Genomic DNA, 17276 nt, shown 5'->3' with positions numbered 1-17276 from the left:
AGGGATGGAACAACCTCATGGTTCCTAGTTGGACTCGTTTCCACTGCGCCACGACAGGAACTCGTGTATTGCCATTTTTGCTCAATTTTAGGCTCAGGTTCAGAAACCCCCTGAGGTTTCCGGAGTTGAGTTCAAGCTATCCTTCCACATGTGTTGGGGGTGCAACTCACTCTCCTCTTGGCGGTGTGGACTTCAGTGGGAAAAACTTTTTAAGTCTTACCTGACTTAAATCTTGAGAAAATAAGAAGCTCTACAGTCAGACAAATGTGGGTTCAACTACTTGACCAGCTATGTGATGACAGGCAAGTTACTAAACCTAAGTCCCAATTTCTTCCCCAGAAATGAATATAATACGTCAGTCACAGTGCTTGTCATATAGGAAGTCCTATCCTTTGAGTTCTTTTCTGGTGGTGGTGGTAGGTTTGTGGTACTACCACCCTATGCCTTCACCCAAGTTCCACATTTCAGAGATGTTTGGTCAAGGTCAAGGGTATAGTCTAAGGCAGTGGTTCTAAAAATGTCATCTCCAGATGAACAGTAGCCTCACTGGGAAACTGTCAATACTGCCGAGTTTTAGGCCCGACTCCAGACCTACTGCATCAGAAACTGGGGATGAAACAAGTGCTCCAGGGGATTCTAATACCCACTCAACTGTGAGAAGCACTGAGCTGAGGCCACAGATCAGAGGAAAATATAAGAGACCTGGATGGAGATGAAGGGCCCGGACCTAGAGCCCGTTAGTGTTGTATTGAAGATTCTAAGCAGAACTAATGAATACACATAATGACTCAATGATTAGGGATAAGAAGGAGTCATAATGATACTTTAATTATTAGAGAGCTGTAGTTATTAAAATCATCATGTCATAAAAGAATATGAAAAGGAGCTACAGAGTAAACTGTAGATGTAAGTTTATAAAGGAGACAGGGAGTCTATATGACACAGCTTTGAAATGCAAACAGAAACGTGCATGGATGCAAGAAAAACATAATTTCTGGGCCCAGAAGCTGAAGCAACTCTTGACAGAATCTTTAATTGTATTAATCCTTTCCTACTGACTATCCTTGGGCTGGAACATTTGCTGAGGAAAACTCATTTGAGGTCGTTGCTTAGTCAAAGACATAACCACTGAAATTCATCTGGAATTCTGAATCAGTGCCATGCAAGCAAAGCAAATGATCTTTAGAAGCAAAGAAGAGGACTGAAGAGTGAGAAAGAGCTCCTTGAATCTACCACTCAGATTCTGGGGGAAAAGAGCAACAACAACAACAAAAAAAACCCCAAACATTCCAACATCACCTGCATAGCAATTTACTGCCGATAAAGCCACTTAGGTGATTTACTCTGAGGAGTACAAATCAAACACAGGAAAGCCAATTCCTAGATTAAGTCTGCAGAGAGCCTGAAACTTGAAAATGAGAAAAGAACATTCTTTTCCTGGAGGAGGCAAAGTGCCGAGGGGGGACTTGCTCAGGTTTGTGTTTCAGGGCTGATGACCAGCCATTCAATTTACTTTGACACATACTCTCTCTGAGCTGCTCAGCTTCATCTCCTGCCTGGCAGAGCAGAGAGTATTTCCCTCCAGCCCTTCCTGGCCTGTGTGAAGACCTCAAAGCTTTGCTGTTGTGATGAGGGGCACAGCAGCTCTGAACACCACCACGGGGAATATGAGACTAGCTGAATGACCAAAAAACACCTGTATTATTTAGTCAACAGGGTCTCATTTCACATTAATGACAATAACACACAAAATACTAATAAGACAAAGGCTGCCTTATGCAGAGAGTCTTTGTGCCTAGCAGACCCTCTGCTAAGCACATTCTATGTCCATTCTCAGTGGATATTTCTAACACACCCATGAGGCGGGTACTGCTTGCATTCCATTTTGCAGATGACGAAATTAAGCCTCCGAGATGCTCAATAGCCTGGCTAAGGTCAACCAGCTACTGTGGTGGAGTCACGATTCAGTCCCAGGGCTATCTGACTCTGAAAGCCCTGTTCTTAACCATGATCTTTCGATGCCTTCACTGAGATTCTATTTCAACAGTGGCAACTGGTGATGCACGTGCGATTCTCTTTGCCTTGCAAGGAAAGAACACGTTTCAAATAACAAAATTATGTTACCAAAATGTGCAGCAGAACAATACTCCCTTTGTGGTTGAACACTGGATCTCTTCAGCCTCAGAGAGCTGTCAAGTCTGTTGGGAACATGGCTCCCTCCTAAAGTCACTCTATGAGTGGAAATTCAGCTGGTCCCCATAGTACTTGCTTTGAGACTAGTGATGCTTCGGTTGCCATGGTCACCAGACTTCAATACACGACTGAGCACGGGAATCCATTCCATGCAAAGCAATGGAACCGGTAGATGGGCACAGTAACAGCTAACTGCACATAATGCTATGACCAATATTTGCTTTGCCACCTCTCATTTAGATGATGTTCTCACCCTTGACATCTCTAAGACTGCCTCTCATCTGGGAAACAGCTTCTTCATGGCCCAGGTAGCAATGCTCACACGTTCATGTGTCAAAGGCATTCATCTGTCTGGGTTGCTGAACGGGTAAAGCTATTCAGAAAAGGAAATGTGATCTTAGACAAAACACTTCTTTGTTCAGCTTGCTCAAAGAAAGAATGGATCAAATGACTTCTTGAAACTTCCATTTGTCCAAGTGGCTAGCACCCCAAGAATAATGAGTCTGTTAACCTGGGTAAGTTTCCTTAGTAACGAAATCCAAAAAGAAAACAATTAAGATAAGAGGTATTTAGATATATATAAATAATGCATAAGAACAACCTGTTTTTCTTTGAGACAAACTGAACATTCTACATCTAAGGCATCGTACTTAATTAGTGAATGTAGGTCAGAGATCAATCAGATGAGTGAATAATGAAGAGAAACACCTATTTGGACGCATCATGGACTGTTGGCTGGTTTACCAAGAGCCGATCACCATGTGGGGGATATGAAAGGACCCCTTGCCACATGGAGGAAATCCATTGTGTATTGTGTACAGTGTAGGTGCCAGTCGAGTGACAAATATTTCTCATTAACTAGCAAAAAGAAAATTAGCCAATTTAACAAGAAATTAATATGATCTATCATTTTCACATTCAGAAGTCAATAACCATAATGAAATTCCATGAAAACCACCTTCTTACGGAACACTGGGAGGTCAAGTTACTGGCAAAACAAATAATTCAGGACATTTAAAAGGTTTTTTGCTATGCATATTCCCCCAACAACTTGTTCAGTAATAAGAAAATTATGAACGACGATCTCTCCAAATAATTACAATATGAATAATCAGTTTAGCTTTCAGTGGAACATATATTAATAGATTAATTAAAAGGTATATGCAAATTCTCTAAGGAAATCTGGATTGTTATCAGTGTTAAATCATTATATCAGGGAAAAAAAACAAAGAAAAAAACATCTAAGCATCTTCAAGTTAGAATTGGGGCAGCTCTACTTTATGTACCTTTTCACACAGGTACGTTTAATTGAATGATTCTAAATAGGGGAAGGTTCCATAAGCATCAAAATGTTTTCAGTCTCACCTGGCAATGGTTTTATTTTTATGAAATCATTTAAAGCTGCTGCAATGTGTGGTCTATTTGGGCCTTTAAAGAAATTCTAAAAAAAAAAAAAAAAAAGCCCTTGTGTATATAGTGCAAAATTACATTTATCAGAAAAAAGACATCCATGCATTCACTCAGATGGGTTTTTGTTTGTCTTTTTGCCATTTCTTGGGCCGCTCCCGAGGCATATGGAGGTTCCCAGACTAGGGGTCGAATTGGAGCTGTTGGAGCTATAGCCACCGGCCTACACCAGAGCCACAGCAACGTGGGATCCGAGCCGCGTCTGCGACCTACACCACAGCTCAGAGACGCCGGATCATTAACCCGATGAGCAAGGCCAGGGATCGAACACTGCAACCTCACGGTTCCTAGTCAGATTCATTAACCACTGCGCCACGACAGGAACTCCTCACTCAGATGTTAAAGAGAGTTCTTAAACCTGAAAGAAGATGTGCCAGGCAGTGAACCTTTCCTTCAGCATCAACTAGGAATTGAGGGGTTGATATCCTGGCATTTGGGGAAGAAATCACTATCAGGACAAAGGACAAGTGATGAAAATCATGAAGTCTGGGGAGGGGGAGGGCTCAGTCAAATGTGTTGAGAGGCCATTTCCATAAAACTGAAACAAAAAATAGTGATGTCGAGCTTTTTACTCAAATCTGCTCAACGAACCAGAAGCAGCATCACCTGGGAAACTGCCCGAGGTTCAGTACCTTCAGCCTCACCCCAGACCTGCTGAATCCAAACCTGATTATCAACAAGATTCCCCAGGAGGTCTGCACGCATGTTGAAGGGTGAAGAGCGCTCGCCAAAAGCCCAGATTTGGTGGCTAGCCTATAGCGGAAGGACCTCACCCGCCTCTGCCAAAGACTAGCTGTGGAACCTGGAATAAATTCCATACCCTCTCTGTGCCTTGGTTCCTTCCCTGGGGAGGATGGCATCATAGTACCTAGATCCTATGTATTAAATGACATCATATACTTCAAGTGCTTACAACAGTGTCACAGTAAGTGTTCAAGCAGTACTAGTCCATATGTCTTTCTAGCCATCGCAGGGTTCTGGGTCACGAGCAACAAAGGATTTAAGCTGCAGCGTATAGAAGTGCCCCAATTCCTGAGAGGTCTATAATCAGGCAATGAGGAACTGGACTCAGCATACAAAAATCCCGCTTCCCCAACCTGCTGTCATTTCCAGCCCATCTGCAGGGTTTACTTATGCAATGCACAACACACAGCTGCTTATAAAACAGGCACCACTCAAATTCAGACTGAGTGAAATCTTGCATATGCATTTTGTTCAGGGAGGGCTGAATGGAACAGTAAGAGGATGCATTTTCTATCCTAGCCATCTCCACCCTCATTTTTTACCCATCGGTTTGTCATCTATTAAAAAGTCTGCTGAAACCGAGTATTGAAAATAATGTGGGAATACAGGCACACCCAAACGCTTGGCAATGGAAAGGGATGGAACATTTTGAGAAAGCAGTTCGATCCTCTTTATCAAGTGAAAAATATCTATAAACCTTGACTCCGAAATTGGGTTTTAAAATTTTGCCCTACACACATACTTGGAAAAGAAGACAGAGATACACATACAGAAAGATGTGTATGTATGTACATATTACATGCAAATGTTGTATATGTATATATGCATGTTATATATATTAGTGTGTATGCTTTATGGCATTGATTTTTTTTTTGTCTTTTTGCTATTTCTTTGGGCTGCTCCCGCGGCATATGGAGGTTCCCAGGCTAGGGGTCGAATCGGAGCTGCAGCCCCCAGCCTACACCAGAGCCACAGCAACATGGGATCCGAGCCACGTCTGGGACCTACACCACAGCTCACGGCAACGCCAGATCGTCAACCCACTGAGCAAGGGCAGGGACCGAACCCGCAACCTCATGGTTCCTAGTCAGATTCGTTAACCACTGCACCATGACGGGAACTCCAATGGCATTGATTTTGATAGCAAAACCAAACTTGAATCGTGAAGTCAGCCATACAATGAGACACCAACACCAAATGCTTTCACTGACATGTGGAATCTGAAAAAAGGAGAGACGGAACTTTTTTGCAGCACAGATGCTGACTCACAGACATTGAAAAACTTAGGGTCTCCGGAGGAGACAGTTTGGGGGGTGGGGGGATGTGCCTGGGCTGTGGGATGGGAATCCTGTGAAATCAGATTGTGACGATCATTATACAACTACAGATGTGATACATTCATTTGAGTAATAAAAAAGTCAATAAAACAAAACAAACAAAAACTTGAATGAACTTTATGTCCATCGGTAATGGTTAAATGATGGTATACCCATCGAATCAAACCAGTATAAAAAATGAGAGTACTCCATGCAGTAATGTGCAAATATGCACAAGACACATAAGAAAATAAGCTGTAGAATATATATACACACTAAAATGACATGTAAATGGATAAAAATACAGATATTTTATATAACCAGAATATTTCTTTTTTTTTAATTTCTATTTTTTTCTCTCTTTAGGGCCGCACCCATGGCATATGGAGGTTCCCAGGCTAGAGGTCAAATCAGAGCTCTAACTGCTGGCCTACACGGGATCCCGCAGCAACATGGGATCCAAGCCACATCTGCGACCTATACCACAGCTCACAGCAACGCTGGATCCTTAACCCACTGAGCAAGGCCTGGGATCAAACCTGGGTCCTCATGGATGCAAGTCACATTTGTTTCTGCTGAGCCACGATGGGAACTCCAGTGTGTACATTCTTGTAGACATAATGCTATTGCACACTTTACAGGCTACAGTATAAGTATAAACATAACTTATGTGCATTGGGAAACCAAAAAAATCATGTGAATCACTTTATTGAGATATTTGATTTATGCAGTGGTTTGGAACTGAACGCAGAACATATTGAAGTACGCCTATATATCTTTATGTATCCTCTAATTGTGTTTACTCTTGTGAGTATGACAAAATAATTTTTAAGAAAAATAAGGGGGAAAAAACCCTCAAACAACCTAACATTTACACCTCCAGGAACTGGAAAAAAGAAAAAAACTCCAAGTTAGCAGAAGTAAAGAAATTATAAACAAACACTGGAGCCAAAATAAATGAAATGGAGAATAGGAATAGAAAAGAATCAATGAAATTAAGAATTGGTTCTTTGAAAAGACAAACAAAATTGACAAACTTTTAGCTAGACTAAGACAAAAAGAGAGAAGATTCAAAAATCAGAAATTCAAGAGGAAATATTGAAACTGATACTACAGAAATACAAAATACCATAAGAGACTACTATGAACAATTATATTCCAACAAACCGGACGACCTAGAATAAATGGATAGATTTCTAGAAACATACAACTTACCAAGACCAAATCATGAAAAGGACAAGTCTAAACAGACCAATATTGAGTAAGGGTACTGAATAAGTAACCAAAACCTCCCCAACAAAGAAAAGTCCAGGACCAGATGGTTTCCCTAGTGAATATGACCAAATATTTAAAGAAAAAGTAATGTCAATCCTTCTAAAACCCTTCCCAAAAACTGAAGAGGGAGAGAACACTTCCAGCCTCGATTCATGAGGCCAGCATTATCCTCATACCAAAGCCAGACACAGACTGTACAAGAAAAGAAACCCACAGGCTAATACTCCTGATCAATATAGGTATAAAAATTCTTAATAAAATACTAGCAAACTGAGTTCAAGGGCATAGTAACAGGATCATACACAAGCATCAAGTAGGAGTGATCCTTGAGAGACAAAGGTGGTTCAACACACGCCAAGATGTGAGCTGATGGATATGTTAATTAACCATATGGTGGGGATCCTTTCCCAACGTATACGTATGTCAGATCACCATAATGTATGCTTTAAACATCTTACAATTTTGTCAATTATACCTCAATAGAGCCGAAAAAAAAGAAAATAAAAATGTATGCATAGCACAAAGGATACTGCCTAGCATACAGTCTGTTTAGTAAGGAACTGAATGAGTAAATTAAAAAGTAATTTTTTTCTTTAAACGTGGGATCAATTACATTAACATAATGAAAGATAAAAATTATGATCATCTCTCCTTAAAAATGGGATACATCACATTAACATAATGAAAGATAAAAATCATGATCATCTCAATAGACGGAGAGGAAAAACTGGTCAAAGTTCAATATCCTTTCCTAATAAAAAGCGAACAAAATGGATTTGGAAGGGATACACCTTAACGGAGTAAATATCTTATGCCAGGCCCACAGCTAAGATTGCACTCAATGGTGAAAGGTTGAAAGCTTTTCCTCTATGATTAGGAATAAAACACTCTCACTCTTATGCAACACAGTACTTAAGTTTTAGCCAGAGCGCTAAGGGGATAAAAAGAAATAAAAGGCAAGTTCCTGTTGTGGTGCAGTGAGTTAAGGACCTGGCATTACTGCAGCTGTGGCATAGGCTGCAGCTGCAACTTGCATTTGACCCCTGGCCTTAGAACTTCCATATGCTGGGGGTATGGACAAAAAAAAAAAAGAAAAAAAAAGAAAAAGTATCCCGATCAGAAAGGAAGAAGCCAAACTGTCTGTTTGCGGATGACACAGTCTTATATAGAGAAAATCCCAAGGCTACCAAAAAACTGCTAGAACTAATAAAAGTTGCAATTTACAATATCAACATACCAAAATTAGTTGTGTTTCTATAGGCTATGAAACTAGCAAACTACCTGAAAAGATAAATTCATTATAATAACATCAAGAACAATACTTCAGAATAAATTTAACCAAGGAAGTGAAAGATCTGTACACTGAAATCTTTAAGACTTTGATGAAAGAGACTCAAGACAAATAAACAGAAAGACAATTTGAGCTCCTGGGTCAGAAAAATTGCTATTGGGAGTGCCCTGGAGGCCTAGAGTTTAAGGATCCAGTGTTGTCACTGCTGTGGTGTGGGTTTGATCCCTGGCCCAGGAATTCTGGCGTGCCACAAGTGTGGGGGGGGGGGGAAGATATTAAGATGTCCACACTACCCCAAAGCCATTTTATTTTATTTTATTTTATTTGTGTGTGTGTGTGTCTTTTTGCTATTTCTTGGGGCGCTCCCGCGGCATATGGAGGTTCCCAGGCTAGGGGTCGAATCGGAGCTGTAGCCCCCGGCCTACGCCAGAGCCACAGCAACGCGGGATCCGAGCCACATCTGCAACCTACACCACAGCTCACGGCAACGCCAGATCGTCAACTCACTGAGCAAGGGCAGGGACCGAACCCGCAACCTCATGGTTCCTAGTCGGATTCGTTAACCACTGCGCCACGACGGGAACTCCCCAAAGCCATTTTAGATTCATATAGTCACTATCAAAATTATAATGGCATTTTCATAGAAATAGAAATACAGTCCAAAAATTCATACGGAACCAGAAAAGACTCTGAATAGCCAAAGTAATCTTGACAAAACAGTGTGGTACTGACATAAAAAACAGACACAGAGACCAATGGAACAGAATCGAGAGCCCATAAGTAAACCCCTACATATATGTCAACTAATACTTGACACGGGAGCCAAGACTACTCAACGGGGAAAGGGTAGTCTCGTAAATAAATGGTACTGACAAAACGGGATAATCACATGCAGAAAAATGAAACTGGACCCTTATCTTATAGCACTCACAAAAATTAGCTTGAAATGGATTAGAGACTTTAAGCATAAGACCTGAAAATGCAAAACTCCTAGAAGAAAACATAGGGGAAAAGCTCCTTGACATTGGTCTTGGCAATGGTTTTCGCGATTTGACAGCAGAAGCAAAAGCAACAAAAGCAACAGTAAATGGAACTGCGTCAAACTCAAAAGCTTCTGCACAGCAAAAGAAACAATTAACAAAAAGAAAAGGCAAGGTATATAACAGGAGCAAACATTTGTGAACCGAAATCTGGTAAGAGGTTAATTTCATAATATATGAAGAACTTACTACAGCTCAATAGCAAAACAACTCAATTTAAACATGGGCAGAGGGTCTGCATAGACATCCCCACAAGGAAGACATACGAATAGCCAACAGTTAGATGAAAAGGTGTTCAGTATCACTAACCGTCAGGGAAATGCAAAATAAAACCACCACAAGGTACCACCTCAAACCTGTCACCAGGGCTATCATCAAAAAGGCAAGAGATAAACAAGTGTTGGCGAGGATGCAGAGAAAAGAGAATGCTTGTGCCCTCTTGGTGGGAATGTAAATCCATCCAACAACTATGGAAAACAGTATGGGCATTCCTCACAAAGGTAAAAACAGAATTACCATATGACCCAGCATTCCCACTTCTGGGTATCTATCCAAACGAATGAAAACAGGATCTGGAAGAGATATCTGCATCCTCATGTTCACTGCAGCGTTATTAACAATAGCCAGGGAAGTGAGAGGTCACGAGACAGACCTTGGTGAGGGAGCCAAGGGGCAGACACTTTGGTGCCTGCCCCAGAGCCATTCCCCTCTCCTTTCATCTTGTCTGAATCTGCACTCACCGACACAGGTGCCACATGAAGGATACTAGCTTTTCTGGCCGCTCCAGAAACCGGAAGTGGCCTGTGCCGCGTAGGGGATCCAGTGCTGGGCAATGAGGCAGAATGGAAATTCTTCAAGGATACAATGTTCCATGTGATTAGAGAGAATTCAAGGGGGCGGGGGGGGGGGGAACCCCTCAGACCCAGTTTATGAGAACACAATGCTTGGAATGGTAGCAGCCATCTTGCACTTTTGAAGAGTGATTGACAGCTCACACCCTCAGCAGAGCAGAGAAAAAGGTTTGAAAGGGCTTGGGTTCTGATGATTTTCCTGAGTTGCCGAGCCAATCCCGGAGTGACCTAGCTCTATACTCCTTGTTAAGTGAGGTGATAAGTGTTCCCATTATTCAAGATCACTTTCCATTGGACATTCTATTACGTGCAGCGCAGCTAAAAGCATCCCCACTTACACAGCTGTCAACCAGCTGCCTTAGGAATGAGCTAAGGGCCCAGGTAACAGTCTAGCAAAAGGTTTTTTTCTCTCTCTAATCCCGGCAGGAAGGTAGATTCCCTGTATTGGGTATTATTTTCTCTGTGATGTTCAGAATCACTTTGGACTTTCTGTTCGCATACGCAAAGGGAATCCCATACATTTCATTAAGCAACGACTTCGTACCAAGGCACTATTCTAGGCACGTTACCTAGGGGGAGTCATGACAGCCACTTCCAGATCTGTCCCCCTTGGCTGGGAAAAGAAACTCCCACCTCTATTTTCTCCAATCCAATTTAAACAACTTGGCATTTCCTTTCATTACGAATGCAGACCACAAACCATCAGTAGTACTTGTGACTTTGCCACCTATAGAAATCCCAGAAATAGTCCTGTCACACTGCAGTTGTTGAAGATCTCTCGAAATATCACCGACCCTCATCTCTGTTGCAAATGTACCGAAATCCTTCGGCCCGCTGCAAAACCTTATCGAATGTGTTAATAAAGAAGCACTCGTGGCTGCGGCAGCACCCATTTCTGAAACCTTTTGGTAACCGAATGCTAATAGAATTGGCTTCCTTCGTAATCCTAGGTGTTTTATTCCAAGTGGCTCGAAGTGTTCTAAAAAGAGATATTGGAGTTTCTATGACATTTACCACAGGGTCTTCTTTGGCATGAAAGGGCTGTAGACCCCCTCCAGCCAGTTCCCCCTTGGGACCATCCTTAATACTGTTTGATCCATTGTCTGTATAGACAACCGGGGTCATCTTTTTTAAAAGGTAAATAAGATGACAACATTCCCCGCTTGCAACTGGAAACAAATGCAAACTCCTAACTTGGACTTGCTCTGGCCCTGCGGCATCTGCTTTTAACCTGCTTGCTCCTACCTGGCCTCAAATGCCCCCCTCCCCATCTCTGGCCCCTTGCTCACTCTGCCCCAGCCAGGCCGACCACCTTCCTTTGCTTGGAAATCTCCAAGCAGTTTCCCACCTCGCGGGGGCTTTGTCCTTGCTGTCCCCTCGTCCTGGAATGCCTGCTCTTAAAGCAGCCACTTCCTTCTCATGCTCCAGTGATAAGCTAGGGCATCACATCCACAGAGAATCCTTGTCTGCTAATGTATGCCAGGCAGCACCTTGCCCCTCTCCTGCCCCCCACCCCCACCCCGCGCTTATTTCCTGTTTACTTCCTTCTGAGCCTTTATGACAACATAACTCTATTGATCTTTGTTCACTGCTCAATCCTGGCATCTAGCAAGGTGCCTGGCACACGTAGGAAGCTGGCATTCACCGAATGAATAAAGGACAGAATAGAAGCAAAGGAGGAAGCTATTATTAACCCATTTGACAAAGGAGATAATCAAAGCTTCAAGACGTGAAATCCTTTGTCCAAGGTCACCGAGTGGCAAAGGCATTATTTTAATGGTGGGTCCTCAGGCTTCCCCAGGAACCCCTCCAGCATTCTGACTTCCTTTTCCCTGCTACATTTCCAACAGTCTGGAAAGCAAAGTGAAACCCAACGCAACTTGTGAGAGTGTGATAAGAAGACTCTCGTGCGCCACTGCTCAAGGCTACCTGCCTAAGAAACTCTCTAAGCTATTTCCCTTGAGTATTTCCAGGAGAGCCAAATTAACCAAAAATCTACTAACCAGATAGAATGGTTCTTCCTTTGTCTGTCTCCCTACATATGCACATGTTTTTTTCATCTCGAAATCTTATAAACACAAATACGAAAATCAAACAGAAGGAAGAAAATTCAGAAAAGGATAAATGAAGGAACAGGGGAAAAAATTAGATAAAAATAGGCAGACTTTGGCATAGAAAAATACAGCTGCTAAGGTATTGTCCACAAGCTGTGTGGACCATAGTGCTAGCCAGGTGATTCCCAGCAGCCAACAGAAAGAGAGAAACACAGTTACACAGTTTATCCTAAAAATTTTTAAATGTCAATCCATTTCCAGGAGAAGCACAACTCTTCCTGTTTCTGAGCCCTGAGGGAAATGCCTCCTGTGGGTCCTTGTATGGAAAGCATGGTTGGAGAGAGCAATCAGTATTCTACACTGCATCCTGATAAATAAAATATATCGAGCTTCACAAAACAGTGTCTTAACAGACGTGGCTGGTTTAACGCCAAAATCTACGCCACACTGTATTACGTTGCTATTCAAAGCATGGTCCCTGGACCAGTGGCATCAGCTTCACCTGGACATCTGTCAGAAATGCAGACTCTCAGGCTCAATCCCAGGCCTGCTCAATTCGAATCTGTATTTGCTTAACAAGATCTGCAGGTGATACCTATCACGTTAACGTTTAACCCACACGGGTTTAGTGGTTAAGCTTGATTTGAGGTACGATTTGTAAGAAACGAGTATTCATTTGTTCACACATTCAACAACTATTTCCTGACACCTTGGCAGTGGGAAAGGATTTTTTAAAACATAACATCAAAAGCACCGCCATAAAGGAAAATATTGATACATGGGATGCTATTAAAACTGAGTGACGTAAGAATACCTTTCACACATACACACTCTCTCGCTTTCTTCCTTTTGTCTAAAAAGTGTACTGATCTTCCCGTGGAACTTCTCCATTCATCTAACTGAGTTTGCAGACATGTTAACCGTTAGGACGGAGTTTGGGCTTGTGTTTTTCTGAAATGGGGCATTAGATTAACAACACATGTTTTGTGTCCAGAACGTCTTGTCAGAATCCGGGATATCTGAACAGGAAAAAAACCCGAGTGATAAAGCAAGCCATAGAGCAGGCAGTATCTGCACTACCACCACTGAGCAAAGACGAGTATCCAGACAGGTACCAGGCACTGTCTTAATGCTCAAATACAGCAATGAAACAAAAACTCTCTACTCTTACGGAGCTCACATTCGAATGAAAGAAGATATACAAGAGGTAAAATGAAGCCAGAAAGGGGCTTCCTAGGAGACAGGTGGCAGTTTGAAACAGGGTGGACAGGGAAGGCCTCACGGAGCAGGTAACCTGTACAAGGTCAGAGAGCTGGCTATAAAAATAGCTAGAGGAAGAGTATTGCAAGCAGAGGGAACAGTGAGTACAAACACCTGGAGACCATGAACGCCTGAGACAGCAAGAAGGCTGGAGTGGTTGAAGCAGAGGGAGCACAAAGGAGACCAGGTAAGCAGGGGCTAGATCACGTGGGGTCTTGTCAGCCATTTTAAGTATCTTAGCTCTGAGAAGCCACTAAAGAAAAGGTAATAGGGAGCCATGGCAGGATGTGGAGCAGGGTAATGACCTAATGACAAGCGCTTTTAAGAAGCCTGGTTTCTCAAGAGGCACATGGAATGGCCCCGGCAAGGGGAGCCAGCTGGGAGCACCTATGTATATTGCACTAATCCCAGTAAAGGGTGGTGCATTCATTCAGCTATTTGTTAGGTGGCAAAGAGGTGCCAAGTAGGGCGGGGAGGAGCTAGACTTAGGGGGATAAGTGAGGGCACTGTCGGAGGAAAGGGAATATAAATGACATTGGAGGGAACGAACGGCAGGACATAACGACAGATTATTTATAGAGAAATGACAGAAGTTCGCATTCAATTGAAGCAAGGTTTATGGATCATCTATCGAGCGCAAAGCCACATGCAGGCTGGGATGTGGGGGCGGGGATGGTGCCCAAGACGTGTATTTTCCCCTCAAAGGGCATGTGGCCAGGACATACTTAGCCTCCACCCTGCACCTTTCAAGCCTGAACTTCTCCAGCTGCCACAGAGGAGACGGGCACTGAGACTGGTTTTGCTCAGGTTAAGAGTTGTTTTTGTTTTTTTTTTAAAAAAACCTTCAGAGCTTGTTCTGTCTCCTGGGAGCAGGGGCCAAAGCACCTCAACTTGATTAGTATAAAGAGACAGATCTGGTTTGGCAACAGAGCACAAGAGAGGTCGTGATAAATGTCATTGTGGGTCAGCACTGCAGACTGGCCCAGAGGCCCCCAGCCTTGGAGCCAGGAGTCCTTTGGATCTGTTTCCACCTGCATGGCCTGATGGGCCTCCCGCACTGCCATTCCCTTCTGGAGAAAATCGTACGAAAGGCGGAGAAAGAAGTTTAAGGAAAACCGCTGGGGGGGGGGGGGGATCAGGAATTTGAAAACTGCCTACAGCCAGACAGCAAGGTCTGAGGGAGCAGATGCAAATATCATGCAAATGATATGTAAATAGCCCCGTGGCCTTCTCAAAAGGTTTTCTACAACTGGAAGGGCCCTTGGGAAACTGCTAGCAGGTAACAGTGACTCAGAAGCAGAGTGAACTATTTCAAGACAACTTTGTCACACAGCCCTGTGCTGCCCTGCTAGTACAGTGCACAGTCTTCAGTGATCTTTTTTTCTCACTTGATTTAGCCTCACCTGCTATTAAAAAAAAAAAAAAAAAAATCAAGCCTGCCTCTGCAGAGGTTAATTACACTTTTATTAAAACACTGTGTACCTTTAATTTTTTCTTCAAACGCCTCTCTCACCCAAATAGAGCCAAGTTAAATGTGTCACTTCCTCCCTAGCATAATATTTGGCTCCACTCGGTTATGAATGAAAGTGCCTCTCTTTCAGTTCTAGTTGCTATGATCCTTTGGAGGATTTTTTTTTCCCTACTCCACAGGAACTGGCACATTCTCTGCTAAGGTCCACATGTTGTATTCAAAGTGAATCCAGAAAAGAAAAAGAAAAAAGACCCCCACATATAGTTGCAAAATCCAATTCACTTCAAGGGGCCACTGGAAAGCAATTCATTAAGCAAACCTGCCCTGTCAAGTGTGCTGTTGTCTTAACGATCCTAACGACGCATTTCAAAAAAAAAATCACATTTGATTACAGAATTTTGTAGGCAAAATTCTGTCTCCATTTATGTATTTAAGAGAGGACACCACCATCAGATATGCATTTTACAAGGGCCTTGAAATGAACTGAATAGACAGCAACAGAGTAAGCACATCAGACCTACAGCTGGGCAGTTATTCTGGGTCACAGGCCCAGGGGTGGCAGAAGCAACTTACCTTCACCTAAATGATGGAAACAATACTAGCATCACCAGCTCTCCCAAACTTCTGTTATTTTATAGTATTCTAATATTCGAGGGTGAGTCTGCTTTTGACAGGAGGGTCAAAGGAAGGTAAATCTCTTTCATTTGAGACTTAAAAACAAAAACACCTCACTTGAAAGGGCCTCCAGAAAGCTACCGGGCAAAGAGTTGTCTGGGGAGATGCCACGTTCGCCTTAAAATGCAAACAAAGCACAAAGGCGCAGAAACCCAACTGAGAAACTGAAAAAGGTGTGTGTGGGGGGGTGGGGGTCGGGATACGGACAAAAGCAGGAGATAAACCTGAAGAAACAACAGTGTCACACAAGGAGTAACAGAGAGAGATGGACAACAGCCGGGGCGCTGCTCCCCGAGCCGGGAGTCCCGGGCAGGGCGGCGGGGCAGGCGGGCGGCGAGCGCCCCCTCGCGGCCGGGGCTGCCTCTTACCTCCTGGGCGAGTTTCTGCTTGAGCACAAGCGCCGCGCACAGGTAGCCCGCGCGGCCCACGAACAGCTCGTCGGAGCCGCATTCCAGGAAGGAGACAGGCGCGCAGACGGCGCACAGAGCCCGGAACTTGCCCAGCGGCTGCACGTAGTCGGACCGGCCCAGGGCGTGGTACACGAGCGTGGCCACGGCGTACACGCCCGCGCCCCCGAGCAGGAAGGCGGCCCGGGTGTCGGCGTCCGGTTCGCCCCACTCCTCGGCGCGGGCGCACGCGTCGATGAGGCGCTTGGCCGAGCGCAGGTAGCGCTCCCGGGCCCCGGCGAAGAGCGGGCTCTGCGAGACGTGGTAGAGCATGTAGGCCACCCCAGCCACGCCGCCGTACAGTCCCCCCTGGCAGCTGCTGGCCGCGGCCGCCGCCCCCCGGCCTTCGGCGCCGCCCCCGAGCGGGGGCAGCTCCTGGAGGATGCGCTCGATGGTGGCCGTGACCAAGGGCGCCACCGCCTCCTCGCACTGGCCCGCCAGCAGGCTGCCCTGGTAGTCATCGAAGCGGTTGGCGAAGCAGCGCTTGGTGTCCATGCCGCTGCCCGTGCCCCCCAATGCCGAGCTGGGGTCCGCCGGAGGGCGCGCCCTGCAGTCCGGCGCACCACCTCTCGCTCTTGGAGACTCTCGGCTGGCGGTGGATGCAGCCGGGATGGAGTGAGGAGGCTGAGACGGGAGGTGACAAGAGGAGGCGGGCGCGAGGAAGGAGCACAGAGCGGATTGCCAAGTGGGGCAGCGGACTGCCGCGAGGCTCCCGAGCGGCCCGGGCGAGCGCCGGGGATGCGTGTCGTGCGCCCCGCTCGTAGAGGCCGCGCCCTCGCCGAACCCGCCCCCTCCTGCGCCGCCGCAGCAGCTCGGCCGCCTCTCCAAGGGGCCGAGGTGATCTCCGGCAGGACCCACGCGGGGACCGCGCCACTCCTCCCGCTCCGCCCCCGGCTCCTCCCCTCCCGGCGGAAGGCCAGGGACGCGCGGGACACCGATCCGGAACGCTGAGGCTGGGCATAGGCACACCTGGCGGTGGCGCGTCCCTCGTGTACTCCTAGCGTGGCCCTCCTTGAGCCAGCACATCAGCATCACCTGGGAGCTTGCTTGAACATGCAGCAGCTCAGACTTCGCCCCAGACCTAGTGCCTCAAATCAGCTTATGTAGCGAGATCCCCAGGTGATTCGCGTGCACCTTAAAGGTTGAGAAGCCGCTGAACCAGGGGAGGGTGCTGGGAAAAAGCTCAGCGTGCT

General features: G+C 45.1%; 1 protein-coding gene across 1 annotated transcript in view; it reads right to left on the bottom strand.

The window, feature by feature from the left end:
- The window catches only part of LANCL3 (LanC like family member 3), a 108176-nt gene extending 91310 nt beyond the window's left edge, over nt 1-16866 (bottom strand). The window contains exon 1 of the mRNA XM_047765753.1: nt 16006-16866. Within this exon, the coding sequence (XP_047621709.1) occupies nt 16006-16578 (573 nt within the window). The 5' untranslated portion in view covers nt 16579-16866. The remainder of the gene's footprint in view (nt 1-16005) is intronic.
- Between the last annotated feature and the right edge of the window lie 410 nt (nt 16867-17276).

The sequence above is a fragment of the Phacochoerus africanus genome, chromosome X (genome assembly GCF_016906955.1).
Source record: "Phacochoerus africanus isolate WHEZ1 chromosome X, ROS_Pafr_v1, whole genome shotgun sequence".
Lineage (NCBI taxonomy): Eukaryota > Metazoa > Chordata > Mammalia > Artiodactyla > Suidae > Phacochoerus > Phacochoerus africanus.
Note: the sequence above shows the minus strand (reverse complement) of the source record. Positions and strands in the feature narration are given on the sequence as shown.